General features: G+C 49.1%; 2 protein-coding genes across 2 annotated transcripts in view; both read right to left on the bottom strand.

Moving 5' to 3' along the window:
- FAM89B (family with sequence similarity 89 member B) overlaps positions 1-5,493 on the bottom strand; it is a 10,104-nt gene extending 4,611 nt beyond the window's left edge. The window contains exon 1 of the mRNA XM_015423924.1: positions 4,562-5,493. Coding sequence (XP_015279410.1) covers positions 4,562-4,819 — 258 coding nt within the window. The 5' untranslated portion in view covers positions 4,820-5,493. The remainder of the gene's footprint in view (positions 1-4,561) is intronic.
- A 4,183-nt stretch (positions 5,494-9,676) lies between these two features.
- On the bottom strand, positions 9,677-13,046 carry SSSCA1 (Sjogren syndrome/scleroderma autoantigen 1). The gene is made up of 4 exons (XM_015423927.1): positions 12,947-13,046; positions 12,620-12,771; positions 10,699-10,783; positions 9,677-10,206 (listed from the first exon to the last, which is right to left on the bottom strand). Exons 1-4 carry the CDS (start codon positions 12,999-13,001, stop codon positions 9,830-9,832), a joined length of 669 nt encoding a protein of 222 aa, XP_015279413.1. The 5' UTR covers positions 13,002-13,046; the 3' UTR covers positions 9,677-9,829.
- Between the last annotated feature and the right edge of the window lie 1,837 nt (positions 13,047-14,883).

Here is a 14,883-nt window from a genome sequence, read left to right as displayed (position 1 = left end):
TCGGTGAGATCAAGCGGGGGGGGGATGGAGGAGACGGAGCTCTTCTCTCCCCCCGCGAGTATCGCGGGTCCCCGTCTTGTTAAAATATAAAAGTTTACTATAAACCTAACATGGGAAAAGGTACAGAGGATAGAAAAATAACAAAGAGCTTATATGTCTACATCCTTGCAGCTAAAGGGTAAAACGGGAAGAGCCGGAATGGCGTCTCCTTCTCAGTCAGAACAAAGAACGGGAAGAGAAGCCATAAAATGCTAATATGAACACCTTGGTTTCCAATCAGAGTAGCAAACTAGCTCCAAAGTTCCCGGGCATCCTATTGTCTAAACAGATTGGTTAAAAACAAACATGTGACTTAACAAACATCATCAACCCTGTAAATACTGAAGTGTTTTTAACTTGTAACACCCAACACACTGCAATCCTCAGAAAACCAGCTTTAATAAAAAATGGAAATGCTGGAATGCAACAAGATGACAAGTATTCCCTGGATTTGTAAACACCGAGTGACCAAATTATGTTCCTTCAGATTAAGAGCTTTGTTTTTTGTTTTCATCAGTTCTGTCCCCCATACTGCTTTGGTTTATCCCCTGTTATTCACATACATTTTTGTGCATTTAGTTTTCACTTTTTCCCACCTGCTTTCCCCCCCTCCCAGTTGAGACCCCTTTTACTCTGATCTTTTTTTCTGGAAGCTGATTTTGAGTTGCCTTTTTCATTATGTTTCTGTCATTCTTTGTCCCACCCACCTCTAGTCCACGTTCTAATGATTGGACTGTCCTCATCATCAAACCATTCCCTTTCCTTCCCCTTTTGTCTTTTATTTTTTAAAAATGGCCGTAAAATATTGATATACTATTGTAGTAATAGGTTGTAATGAATTCCCAGCTTTCATTTTTTTTTTAAAAAAGTAGGTCTCTACCCCTTGTGGAGATATGCTTTTTTCCCTTACATCTCCATGAAGTAAGGCTCTAGAAGCTTTTTTAAAAAATGAAATCTGGGAATTCAGAGAACCTGCTTAACCTATCATTACAACCATATATTGATATTTTTGGGGCCTTTTTAAGCAAGGGGTTTTTTGCCAGATGTCACCAATGATTACAACACCCTCCCTTGAAAATCCAGATTATTTAAAACACTTGTGGAAGAAAATAAACTGACTCCACTACTGTGAAAATACAGAGAGAGGGCAGATGTGTGGAAGAGCCCTGCCCAAACTGATTCCAAGGCTTGTAGATTGCCAAGAAAATCAGGAGTAAGTCAAGTGTGTGGAAAAGCCCTAAATGTTGTCAGTGTGGATGCAAAAGACTGTTATGCCATTTTTAACGCCCCCAAAAGTCCACAGATACTATGTGAGAAGGAGGAGGATGAATTAATTTTATACCCCCAGAGCGGCTTACAATCACCTTCCCTTCCTCTCCCCACAACAAGACACCCTGTGAAGTGGGTGAGGCTGAGAGAGTTCTGAGAAAGCTGTGACTGACCCAAGGTCACCCAGCTGGCTTCATGTGGAGGAGGAGTGGGGAATCAAACCTGGTTCTCCAGATTAGAGTCCACCGCTCATAACCAAGGGTGCTGGCATAGGTTGGGTTGCCAAATGGTCTGGAGAAAAACATCCTGTCCCTTTAAGAGAAGCTTAACATGTGAAGCTTTTCAGTGGCATGGAAATAAATATCATCCAGTAAACAACACCCCCATGAAGCCTCTATTAAAGGGACAGCCAGCGGGACTACTTTAAAACTGGCAACCCTAAATGTAGGTGGGGCCTAAAAACATGCACTTTCCCATCCACGTGGCATCCAAAGGCACTTTGACTATGATCTTTCCAAAAAGATCACATCAAACCGGGTTTGGGAAAGGTCATAGCAAAGGAGGGGAGAACACAGAAACCGGATGAATAGAGGGCGGATGCTCCCAAGAACAGCGCTGCAGAAAGGAAGCCCAAGGCAGAGAGCAAAGCATCCCTGTGGAACCAAACTAGGGTTGCCAGGTTCCCCCACCACCACCAGCGAGGGATAGAGGGTTGAGTTGCCAGATCCAGGTTGGGAAACTCCTGGAGATTTGGGGATGGAGCCTGGGGAGGACAGGGACCTCAGTGGGCTACAATGCCACAAAGTCCACTATCCAGAGCATCCATTTTCTCTAGGGGAACTTATCTCTGTGGTCTGGATAGGAATCTCCAGGTCCCACCTGGAGCCTGGCATCCCAAACTGTAAGATTTTTTAAAACTGTAATCCTAGAACAGTTGGGTTGTTAAAACCTGTGTTTGCCGAGATTTGACAATGTTTTCAAAACAGCAGTAAATCAAAATTCACTCATGTACTGCAGAAAGGCTCCTGTACTTACTCACAAGGCTGATCTTATTGTTCCAGCCCAAATTAAGCACTTTGGTGCCCCACTGGTATCAAGGGAAGAATTAAGCACATGCTTCGTCTCTTATTTTAAAACAGGCGGGGTCCAACACGCTTAATTCTGGCTGTTAAGTTCTCTTATAAAAGTCCACATGATCATTCACAACAACTTGGCTTGCTCAGGACCATTTGTAAGTTAGGGTTGCCAGCTCCAGGTTGGGAAATTCCTGGAGATTTTGGGGGGTGGAGCCTGGGGAAGGCAGAGTTTGGGGCAGGGCAGGACCTCAGCAGGTTATAATGCCATAGAGTCCACCTTCCAGAGCTTCTACTTGCTCCATGGGAAATGATCTGGAGATCAGCCGTAATTCTGGCCCCACGTAGAGGTTGTATCAAAACACAGTACTGTAGAAGCATTGTTGACAGAAAGGACAACATGTTAATGGGGTGACTGGATTTGGAAAACTGGTCTAAGGAAAACTGTTAAATTATCTTTTGATTTCACAGCTAGAAGAGTATCAGCTCTCTGAGGAAGCAGGAAGCGAACGCGGCACTGAAGCCATAGCTGCTACTCCCTTAACATGGAACTTTTGTTTTCCTGTGGAACTTACACTTTTTTGAAGCGCCTGCTCTCCTGAAGCATCTTATACAGAAGATCAGTGTACTTTATTTGGAAATTGTCTTTTGTATTAAATACTGTTGGATCCTAACCCTTTAAGAAATTATAAGAGTGTTTGCATTGGAGAAATAGTTGAACTGTTAAAATTATCTTGGATAATATATTCTTTCTACTTCTGTTAGTAAGTTATTCACGGAGTGTTTGTGTTTTGATAACAACCTCCTCCCGTGAGCTCTCTTTTGGATAGAACACCCACATAGAGGTTAGCAACTCTATTGTAAGAACAATCATTCATCTGGAAATTGATAATTGTGTAGTTTAGCTCTAAGGCATGCTCAAGTGTTCAGAAATGCATTTCACCTCTGAGAAATATGGTTCTGTGAGAGGTTTCTTGTAAAAGAAAGCTTTCCCCTTCAATGAACTACAACTCCCAGAGTTCCTTTGGCTGGCTACTATGACAGCAAAAAGAAAGCCTGTATGAATTTGTGTGGGTACAACAATACAACTTATTGTTACGTAGTTACTATAACTGGATTTTTGCAAAGAAATATATAGTATAATGTTGATAAACTTGGGAAGCTTTTTTGGTTGTCATGACCTGAACGGGTTAGGGAAAAAGTTGCAAGTTTGGATAGGTGGAACTTAAGTAAGCACTTCAGTGATTTGTAGCTGGCAGTGACCGGGGGTAGTAGAACATCCCTGTTCTACAGAATTAGATGTTCCCAACTCCATAATCCCACCAGGCCAGAGTCTTGGAAAACTTCATAGAGCTGTATCTTGTATGCAGATTCACAGCTCTCCAGAAAGCATCTCTTTGTTCACAGCACTTTGAGTGTCTCTAATTCCAAGACGTTTGATATGGGTCAAAAGTATTCAGGGGATATACATATACAGTGTGCTTTTAGAAAGTGTTTTTTATAATTTTTGTATACTTTTTGCCACGAGAAAAGCTTTACTGTCACCTGTGCATATTATGCGCCTTTGCAAATGTGTGTACATCTATGCAGCTTAATTTGCATAAATGTACTCTGCTTTTTGCTGACCCCAGGGAGGTTCCACCTATGCCTAGAGGGTTTTTCTGCAAACTTCACAGGACGCTGAACTCTGCACCTAAGAACAAAATTCTGTTTATGCAGTGCAATATTGCATAATTTATTTAGATATTTATATCCTGCTTTTCTCCCCAAAGAGAGCCCAAAAACAGTTTACAGCATCATTATTCTCCCTCCTCCGTTTATCTTCAAAACAACCCCCCTGCGAGGTAGGTTAGGGTGAGATAGCAAGTTTTCATAGCAGAGTGGGGTTTACACGCTGGATCTCCCATTTCCCAGTCTGACATTCCAGTCGCTACACCAGCCTGGGAAAGGGTTCTTGCAGTTCAGAACCTGGAGTTCAAAATCAGGGCAACCCTTGGGGAGACTGTCTGCAGTGCACCATCTCTGGAACACCTTCAGGTCAAAGATGGGCACGGTGGCTCCTTCTGCTTTCCTACACTTGCCTTGCCTACCTGCGGGTATTCTCCTGGTTTCAGGGGACTAATTGGTGGGACGAGGCATAGGGGAGAAAAGGAGGAAGGGAGGGAGTGGGGTTTTCTTACCATCTCCTTGCGCAGCACAGCCAGGGCTGAGTCGAGGTTAGCCGGTTTACTGCGGAGCAGCAGTTTTTCCGACGAGGCCTGGGACTTGCTCAGGTCGTCCTGGATGCGCGTCTTCTTGCTGTACACTTTCTCGATCTCCCGCCAGGAGCCCCCGCTGGAGTTGAGGATCCCGCTGAGCCCCTTGGGCAGCGGCGGGAGCCCCTCGATGGCGCAGACGTTCCCTCCCAGGCTGTCCTGGGAGGTCTGGAGGCAGTTCATGACGGCGGCCCGGCGGCGGAGAGGGCCCAGCAGCCCGAGGCGCTCAAGGCAGCGGAGGAGGACAACGCGGCGGGGGCCTCCGGAGCCGGCCAGTCCCAGCCATATATGGAGCAGCTACGAGGCAGAATCGCCGCGGCTTCTCGGGCCTGCCGCTGGGGCGCCACGCTGGAAGCCCCAGTCCCGGCGCAGGCAGCGCGTCCTTGGTCGATAGGCGGAGGAGGAACTCGCGGGGCTCTTTTCTCCAGGGTTCCACCGCCGGGGCTCCGAACACAGGCCCCGCAGCCGAGACCCGCACTCTTGTCCCGGGCACGGAGCCGCCTTCAGTTCGATCCCCGGGCTACCCTTCCCAGGCCGACGCTCGCTCCGAAGCCATCGGGCTGCTGGGCCGCCGCCTGAGCCCCGCTCTCGCCGTGCTCCCCATCGGCCGTGCGCCCTGCTTGGCGCTTCCTTTCGGAGCCGCCGCCAGAGGTGGATGAAGGGGGGCCAGGCCGGCCAAGACGGTGACGCCGAGCACAGCCGCTCCGAGCCGGGCCACCGGGCGCCCCTCGCCTTTGTTCGCGCTGCTGCAGTCGCGGCGGCCACACCCGCAGCGCCCCTGCTTGCCTTCGCCTCCCCTGAGCGCACAAGGACGCGGCTTAAAGGGGCGACAGCTGCAGCCGACGGGAGGGCCCGGCCTGGACAGCGCGGGAGCCGTCCTCCGTCTGGTCGGCCCCTTCCCAAGTGCCGAGAGGGGGACGTCCCCGGAGCATGTACAGAGTGCTTTGCCCCAGTGTCTCATCATCCAGAGCCATGCTTCATGCAGACTAGCGTCTCTGAGTCTAGAGAGTGACTTTCCTTCGCCCAAAACAGTCAGCCCCCAGAGGGATCCGTTCGAGGAAAGGAGGAATTTGGGCGGCTGCTTGGACTGATTTCGAAGCAGGAGGGACTCACTGCCACCTGGCTTTGGCACAAGTGAAAGTAAAAGAGTGCGCAAAATGCATTACTCTGAGCAAAATGCATTACTGCCAAAAGATTGGCCACTATGGGAAGCCAAAGGGATGAGCGATTTCACACACATACACACACCCCACACACAATTAAGAAAGAGACCAGGGCTGAGATGTTCGGTTCCATTCAACTAGGCAGGCTTTGCATCTACTGGTCACATTATAACAATGGCAGCTGATGAAGCAAGACAGATATCCCAGTTGTGTCTGGGAGGGGAGAGATAATTTCCAATTCCCAGGTGCCCCCATTATAGTGCTAGGAGCCAGGGATATGGGGTGGGGGGGTGGCTTGAAACACATGGTAGTCACATATGGAGAAGTAGCCACCTGGATGGATGGATGGATGTGGGGAGCCAGGAAGAATGAGAGCACAGAAGAGTAACCAAGGCTATCACCCAGGTACCGGTCCAGTGACAATACCTGGAAACGAACTCATGCAGTAAGTTTCTTTTGGTGCAACTCTCCAGATGTTGTGACATTTCAGGCAAAAAAACCAGATGGTAACTCAGTCTATTAGGAGGAGGAGGAGATTGGATTTATACCCGCCCTTCACTCAGAGTGGTTTACAAACTCCTTTCCCTCCCCCTCCCCACAACAGACACCCTGTGAGGTAGGTGGGGCCGAGAGAGCTCTTTCGAGAACTGCTGTTTCAAGAACAGCTCTGACAGAACTATGGTTTGCCCAAGGTCATCCAGCAGCTGTCAAATGGAGGAGTGGGGAATCAAACCCAGTTCTCCCAGATTAGAGTCAACGCACAAACCACTACACCATCTTATTACATTTTAATCCTACCTGCCCTTCAGGGAACTCAAGACAAAGTACATATGGCTCTGCCCTTCTCCAATTTTATCCTTACAACTCCATGAGAAAAGTTAGGATGGGACTTTGGGAGAGGAATTAGTCCAAGATTATCCAGGGGCTGAGTGGGGATTTGAACTCAGGACTTTCCATTCCTAGTCTTAAGACTTTAAGATCTACATCCCAGTGGCTTGTTAAATGTTTCCCATTTTCCTAAGATAAGCAGGCCGGGATGATGCTGTAGGCTTTTTTGCAATGGCCATTTTAGTGACAACTTGTACAGGAAGAGTACAACGAAAACAAGCTGCTCTAGCAGCAGCCAAATTGCTCATCCTCCCCTTCAGACTCCACAGTGAAACTGTGTAAAATCTCCACAGCACCCCTAGGCTGTTTCTACTCCAACTAAATGAAGTGCATTGGGAAAACATGTCTCCAGGGTAGCAAAGACAGCGTTTTATCACCTGCCAGCTGGCCCGCTACCTGTCCTGCTCTGACCTTGCCACTATGATCCATGCAAGGGTCACCTCCATATTACTGTAACGTGCTCTGTGTAGGGCTGCCTTTGAAGATGCTTCGGAAGCTCCAGGCGGTACAGAATGTGGCTGCTAGATCCCTGGTCTGCACATAGAATACCAATTCTTCAGCACCTGCACTGGCCTTTTCTTTTTTGATATTTGTGTTTGTGTGCGCTTGCGAGCCTGGAAATCATGATGACCCCTAGTGGGGCTAGGATGTTTCAGAGAGGTGGCTTTGATATTATTTGCCTCTGTGTCCCAGCCTTGGTATTCCTTGGAGGGCACCCTTCCAAGTACTTGCCAGGGTAGGTCCTTCTTAGCTTCTGAGATCAGGTCTGCCTTGGCTATCCAGGCCAGTACACCTGACTTCTGATCAGCTTCTGGTGCAAATTCAAATTCCTGGTTTTGACCTAAAAAGCCCGAAATGGTCTGCGACCATCTTACCTGTGTGACCGCCTCTCCCAGTATGACCCCCCCTCACCTCCTTCGATCATCGAGGGGCCTTCTACAGGTGCCTGGCCCACAAATTGCCCACCTGTCAACCAGCAGGGCAAGGGCATTTCCAGTGGCTGCCCCCTCTCTCTGGAACCAGCTTCTCAGAGAAGTTTGTGCCCTGGAGAACCATCTAGCATTCCGTAGGGCATGCAAGGCTGCTTTGTCTTGGGTGGCCTTTGGTTAGCGCTATGAACCGGGGAGTGGGCCAGTTGTTTTAATCCTTCAGATTGGCTTGTCAAGTTGATGTTTAATTGGTTTTAGTGTTTTATACCTACTGTATGTATTTATAGTTACTGTATTTTAAATGAGTCCCCTTGTAGGGAGAGGGTGCTGAGTAGAAAATAAATAAACAAATGCCGTTGTTTACATCTCTCCCTCCCTCCAGAATCAACATTTCCTTTCCCCATCCCTGCAGGCACCACTGTTCTCAGGCTTCACCACTGCAGGTAAAGGGCACACACAGGAGCACACCTGTTCACTCATCAGCTCTTACTGAGGACCCTGCAACCCACCACCTGGGGCAAGCTGCTCTCCAACTGTGCCTTTGCCACCTGGCTAAAAGGCTCAAAATCAAAGGGTGCAGCTGTTCCCTTTCTCTAGGGGCCTTAGCTCAAGGCTATCCAGTAGGTATCCTTGAATGCAAAATCGCACAGCCCTCTAGCAGGAGCCCACTCTCCTTGCAGGCTTCAGCCATTTTGACTGACATAAGCCTATTTCACCCCTGCGTGCTTGTGATGCCTGAGTCTCTGCATGGTGAGGTGTGCTGAGGTTCATGGATTTCAACAGGCTTAGGTGCCCCGTGTGTTGGATATAATGAGGGACTACCACTCTCACCCCAGGTCACCTCTCTTTAGCACCATGCGGCCCTTGCTGGAGAGAGAAACCCAGTGCAGTTTTGCTTTCAGACTGCAGATCAGGAAGGTTGCCGGGTGATCAATCTTTGTGCTCTTGTCCTCTAGTGAGCTGGCACAAACTAGCTGATGGGCTGGTCATGATCTTGCCTCATGGTGTTTTGTTTTTTCCAGGTGTGGCGAGGAAGGCTAAAGACAGACAATGTTTGATCACTAAAAGGGAACAAAAATAGTTCAAACTACCCAGTAAATCCTGAAATAGACTCAGAAAAATGAGACCTAGAAAATATTGTAGGACTGGGGACTGGAGAGGGGCTGTGTCTCAGTGGCAGAGCATCTGCTTGCCATGCCAAAGGTTCCAGGTTCAGTCCCTGGCCTCTACAGTAAGGATCAGGTAGACGGTGACGTGACAGCCCTCAGCCTGAGACCCTGGAGAGCCACTGCCATTCTGAGTAGACAGTGGACCGAGCATCCAATTCAGTATAAGGCAGCTTCATGTGTCCGATGGACCTGTTTCCTTACATGTCAGGCTTTAGAGTAACAGCCCTGCCTTTGCACTCCTGCCTCTGCAAGTGTTGCACAATTGTATTTTTTTAAAATATTGGGCTCAAAAAGTTCTAAAGTTATGTATTTTTTATACACAGTTCTGAGTGGTTAGTTGGCCCTTACGTGGTATGGGTCGGCAACAATGAAGCAGCTTTCGAGAAGCCTCATGGCTATAACCCCACCACCACCATATTTATGTCTGCACAAGACAAGCACAGCCCAGCGGCCATGCATTTTGGCCACTAGGTGCCCCCCCCCCCGAAGTTCTCTGAGCTCCTGAGAAGGGAACAACAAACATGGCTGGTGGGGCTACAACAGGCTTGGGGGAGGTCACACGCTGTGGAAGCCTGCACTGTATAGTCCCTGACAGAAAAGGCCAACACACCCACCCTCCCACCGTGGCACGGGCCCCACCCAAAGATATTAGGAAAACCTTTTTAACAGTAAGGGAAGTTCAATGGTGGATTCAGTTGCTCAGGGATGTGGCAGGGTCTCCTTCCTTGGCGGTTTTTACGCAGAGGCTGGGAGATCATTTGTCAGGGTTGTTCTAGGTTACCATGAATTACGCAGGGGTTTGGACTGGACAGTCTCAAGGACTCTTCCAACTTTTTAATCCTATGATTCTAAATCCCCAATGAACTACTGAAAGCTCCAAGACAATCAGAATGAGGCAAAGAGCGTGAGTTTTAATCAGAGTGAGAAAATGCCGTCTTATCTGAACTGCCCAGACTCTAGTTTCTAAAAGGGACGCGCCCCCCCCCCCTCGGTGTTACAGGCGTAGCTTCTGTTCCCTTTGTGCCCTGAGAAGACAGAGCCATCTCACTGCTGCAGTTCCTTGATGCCCTTTAGGGATTCCGCGCAGGAGCGGATGAGGGAGCAAAGCTGTATGCTCATCTCAATGGAGGTGCTCTGCTGGAGCTCCCGGCCCGCCCAGTTGATCTTCTGCAATATGGCTTCCTCTACTGCAGCCAGGATGCTGGTGGGAGGTGACGAGGGAGGCACCGCAACACGCACTGGGAGCACCGGAGCGGGGGCAGATGCTCTGAGTCCTGAGGCTGCCCCTTCACAGTGTTCCGGGCGTGGCACAGGGCGGGGAGTCGGCAGGGAGGAGAAGTACTCTGGCGAACTGACGTCTTCGGGATTGGAGGCCAGCTGGCGTTCGCGCACCTGCGACAGAGCAGCTTGGGCATTCAGGGCTAGAGTGGGAGAGGAAGAGCACAGGCATGATCCTCAAGGTGTTGTTCCCCCAGCCTGGGCTTGTATTACACCCTGTCTCTTGCAAGCACCCCAACAGAAAACAACCAGGCAGTAGTACTGGAGTATCCAGCCACAATTTAACAGCCTTTTGTCAAGTCAAAGTTTTTATGCTTGCAAGGGCATATCCAGTGAACAACGCAACAATGAATACAGGCTCAGTTGCAGTTGACAAAGCAGCAGAGCATGAATACGGGGACAATAGCTGCTTTCTGTAGCAACAATGGCCTTTAAATATGCATCCAAGACCCCAGAAATTGAGTCACAATAGTGAACAAACATCCAATACAGTAGTCCCCTTTCCAGTCCAATAGCAGTGAGGGAAAGAAATCCCACTTTCTGACTGAGAACTCTAGTCCTTCCCAGTCAACTGACTGCAGAAGTAGCCATTACAGTGGAACAGCAACAAGCTCTCTCTGCTCCCCTGGACATACCTGGATTGTCTTTGTCGACATCAGAAGTAAGTTCTTGGCAGGCAACACAATAGAATTTCTTCTGCTTATCTTGCAGCAAAATGGTCTGGAGGGACACAGCAGATTGTTGGGAGTTTGCCGGACACAAGTTAAACAAATTTAACAAGCAATAATAACAGAAAATACACCCTGGACAACAATGTCAAGTGTAGCTAACAACTTGAAAGACAAGATCTTATTGTACACCCAGGCGAACAGGCTGCATGCTGAATAAACAAAAGTTGTCAAAGGATGTCAAGGGCTAAGGAAAAAGGCAAGAGACACTTTCACTTTGAAATGTGTGCATGAAATCCTTTGATACCACCTACCCAGGGTTACCCTGTCATATACATAATCTTCAAGTCTCAGGGAAATGTCAACATTTTGCGCTTACTGGATACCAACTAGTCACTCCTTCTTGTAAAAGAACTCCAATTCTCATTACTTTTGGGACAGCCCTCTTTGAGGAAAAGGGCTGTCCCATACTAAAGTCACAAATGGCATACAGGAACTCTTGAAAATGACCAACATATTCTTTCAAAAGCCAGCCTCCCCTACATTAAGGAACAATGAAGAAAAAGATTTAGTGCAGTGTCTCATTCTTAATGTAAAGGAAGGCGGCACGGTATAGCCCAATCTTGTCAGATCTCAGAGGCTAAGCAGTTTGGAAGGGAGACTGCCAAAGAAGACCACCTCTACTTCTCACTTGCCTTGAAGGCCCCTTGGAAGGTACTTGGAAGGCAGAACATCAAGGAAGATTGCAGAGGAAGGCAATGGCAGACCACCTCTGCTTCCCACTTGCCTTGAAAGCCTCTTGCTGAGGTTGCCATAAGTCGTTTTGCCCACCAGAGAGACTTCTAGGGCTATGTTGCCCATCTTCTCCAGGATTATGCCTTGGAGTCCTTTCTTCCCAGTGCTCCCAGAGAACAGCAGTAGCTACAGATTTATCAGGTGCTTACTACCATTGCTGTGAAGTCCCAAAACACCAAATCAAAACTTTGAATGCACAAAACTGCCTTATACTGAATTAGACCCTTGATCCATCAGGAACAGTACTGTCTACTCAGAATAGCAGCAGCACTCCAGGGTCTCAGGTCAAGGTCTTTCACAACACCTTGGGCAGAGGTTACATCTTCTTAGACAAAGGTCTTTCACATCATCTGCTACCTGATAGCCTTAACTGGAGATGCTCGGGACTGAACCTGGGATCTCCTGCGTAGTGACAGATGCTCTACCTCTAAGCCACAACCCCCCCCCACTTTATCTCCCAACAGTCTCCAGTCCCCACCCCCTCTGTGATACACACCACAAGGTTCCCACAGACCACACAAGGTCCTCTTACTTCCAGGTATCAATGCCTTTGAAGCCAAGGGATGCCCTTCACTGAGGCAAAAGGGACTGATGCCTGGAAGTAAGAGGATCCTGTGAGGTCTGTGGGAAGCTTGTATGTTTCACAATTGCGCCAGAGACACTAGGGAGGAAACTCAAGCCGGAGTAGTTTAGTGGTTGAAGTGACAGGGGAAATCTGGATTCATTCCCCACTCAGCCATGGAGCCAGTCACTTTAGACCAGCCACACCTCTGGCCAACCTACTCCTAATCCTAACTGGAAGAAGAGAGGTTCATGGCTGAGAGCTGTTCAACAATGAAAAACACTACTTGGAGAGCTGACCAACTCTCCTTCCGAGGAAGTCTTTAGGCAGAGGCTGGAGGACCATCTGTCAGGGATGCTGCAGCTGCAGGGTTAGACGAGAGGACTTGGAAGGGACCTTCCAACCATGTAGGCTGGCCTGATCGCCTGGGAGGAAAAGGGATGTAGAGGGATGCCTTTCCACAGGCCCTCAGAAGACCCTCCCGCCCTCCGCACACTCTGCACGTGCCCAGGGACGCCCTGGCCGCCTCACCCCGCAGTCCTCGCAGCACTCGCCCAGCATGCGGTAGCCCTTGAGCAGGTACTCGCTCATAAGCTTGCTGATCTTGTCCTGTCTCTCACGCCGGGCCTGGATCACCTTCAGCTCCGCCTCGGACGGAGGCTCCCAATCCGCGTCGTCGTTGCCTGTGCCGGGACACGGAGAAAGGGGGGGCGGTGGTGAGGGAGAGAAGCGAAGGGCCCCGTTCCCTTCAAACCTCTCCTCCCCGGTCACCCACGGGAATTGGCCGAAGCTCAAGGCCCGCCGCTCGCCAGGCCCAACAGCCGCGGTTGCCATGGTTACGCCTCTTCCCTCACTTACCTGCCCCGTTCAGAGCCATGTTTTCCCCGCCGCCGCAGCTTCCGGCCTTAGCCATGCCTTCTCGCTCGCCTTGGCCGTCTCGTACGCAATCCCCGCACTCAGCCGTCTTGATCTCTATGGTCCTCCACCATAGAGTTGAACTAGACTGGCCATAGACGGGACTTTCTGGTTACTTTTAGTGCCCCGCTTTTGCTTTCTCCGTCGAGAGGAGGATGAGAGTAAAAGCAACCTCCTGAGATCAGAAACTGTGGGGAACTGGATATTAAGTTTGACTGGTCAAATAAAATAAAATAAAATAAAGACTTCTGTGATGCCTGGGGTTACAATTGATCTTCAGACGATCAAGCTCAGTTCCCTAGGGCTGCTCTGGACGGTGGATTCTATGGCATTATAGTATGCTGAGATCTCTCTCCCAAAGCCCACCCTGCACCCCAAAAATCTCCAGGAATTTCCCAACCCAGAACTGGCAACACTGTGTGTGTTAAGTGCTGTCAAGTCGCTTCCGACGACGACTCTGTGATTTAACATTCTTCAAAACGTCCTATGGTTAGCAGCCATTCTCAGGTCTTGCAAACTGAGGGCTTTGAGTCAAACCGTCTCATGTTGGGTCTTCCTCTTTTTCTGCTGCCTTCAACTTTTCCTAGCATGATTGTCTTTCCCAGTGACTCTTGTCTTCTCATAATGTGACCAAAGCACGATAGCCTCAGTTTAGCCATTTTAGGCCCATGCCACACGGCAGGGGAAAAGCCGCGCCAACGTTGAGATGCCGCGGCGGGATCCCACGGATCCCCTGGCTGCGGCGCCTTTTCTCCCCGGCACGATCAAACGCCGGGGAGAAAACACGGCCCGAATGGGAGCCGGCCAAACTGCGCATGTCCAAGCATACGCAGTTCGGCTCCGGGCCGGGGTTGAGCCGGCGCAAGGAAGCGCCGGCGATCAAACGCCCGGCTTGAAGTGCGCCTACAAGTTGAACCACCAAAGTAGGTGGTTCAGTTTGCGGCGGATTTGGGCGGGGAAGGGCCAGTTCGGGCACGGAAGCAGGACGCTTCCCAGATGTTGTGGTGTGATCGCGCTGCTTTGATCCTCCCCCGAACTGTCCCGCAACTGGCCCAAATCCCCTCGTGTGGACGGGACCTTAGATTCTAGAGAGAGCAGGTTTGATTTGTTCTAAGACCCACTTTGTCTTTTTGGCAGCCTATGGTACCCATAAAACTTTCCTGCAACACCCCATTTCTAAGGAATCTGCTTTCTTCATTGTCGGACTTTCACACCCATACACAATGACGAGGAATACTATGGCATTAATTAACTTGACCTTGGCAACCCTAGTGTTACCCCATATCCACAGAAAAGCGTTTGTGCCTTTTCTGCTGCTAAGTTTGAGTGAGAAAAAATGTGTCTTTTCTAAAAGGTTGCTCAACTTTATGTTTTAGTTACCACATAATTTCCAGTGCAATTCATAACAAACCGGAGTCCAGTAGCATCTTTAAGAATAACAACATTTATTTTTAAAGTATTTTTACTTGTCGTAAAAGATCATCTATGATACAGTCCTAGAGAAATGGAAGCCCTAGAGTAATATCACATCCCCACTGAGCTCCATCCCTTCGCTTACCTGAACTTTGCTTTCCCATGATCACCCTCAAATCTCCAGGAATTTCCCAAGCTGGACCTTGCAATCCTAGAGTTGTGAATTATGTGGCAAACATCACATGGCTTGGAGTAGAGGGCAGCTATCACATATCCTGCACTTCCATAGATCAGCTGGTAGACTGCTAGATCATATTTGAATATATTTATTGGCTGCCACCTGGAGCTTTCTGAACCCGAAGGAGAAGGGGGGAGAGCCTGGTTGCCAACTTCCAGATGAGGCCTGGAGATCTCCCAGCATTACAACTGATCTCCATATTACAGAGATCAGTTCCCCTGGAGAAAAT

This window comes from Gekko japonicus, unplaced genomic scaffold (genome assembly GCF_001447785.1).
Source record: "Gekko japonicus isolate JY-2015 unplaced genomic scaffold, Gekko_japonicus_V1.1 scaffold313, whole genome shotgun sequence".
In the NCBI taxonomy this organism is placed as follows: Eukaryota; Metazoa; Chordata; class Lepidosauria; order Squamata; family Gekkonidae; genus Gekko; species Gekko japonicus.
This window is presented reverse-complemented; position numbering and strand designations above follow the sequence as displayed.

What these genes read in the sequence shown, in the direction of transcription:
- SSSCA1 (XM_015423927.1), bottom strand. Translation starts at nt 13,001, where the DNA reads ATGGCTAAGGCCGGAAGCTGCGGCGGCGGGGAAAACATGGCTCTGAAC. An exon ending in CATGGCTCTGAACGGGGCAG is followed by an intron (nt 12,772 to 12,946) that starts GTAAGTGAGGGA and finishes GTCCCGGCACAG; the next exon opens with GCAACGACGACGCGGATTGG. An exon ending in AGTGCTGCGAGGACTGCGGG is followed by an intron (nt 10,784 to 12,619) that starts GTGAGGCGGCCA and finishes GTGTCCCTCCAG; the next exon opens with ACCATTTTGCTGCAAGATAA.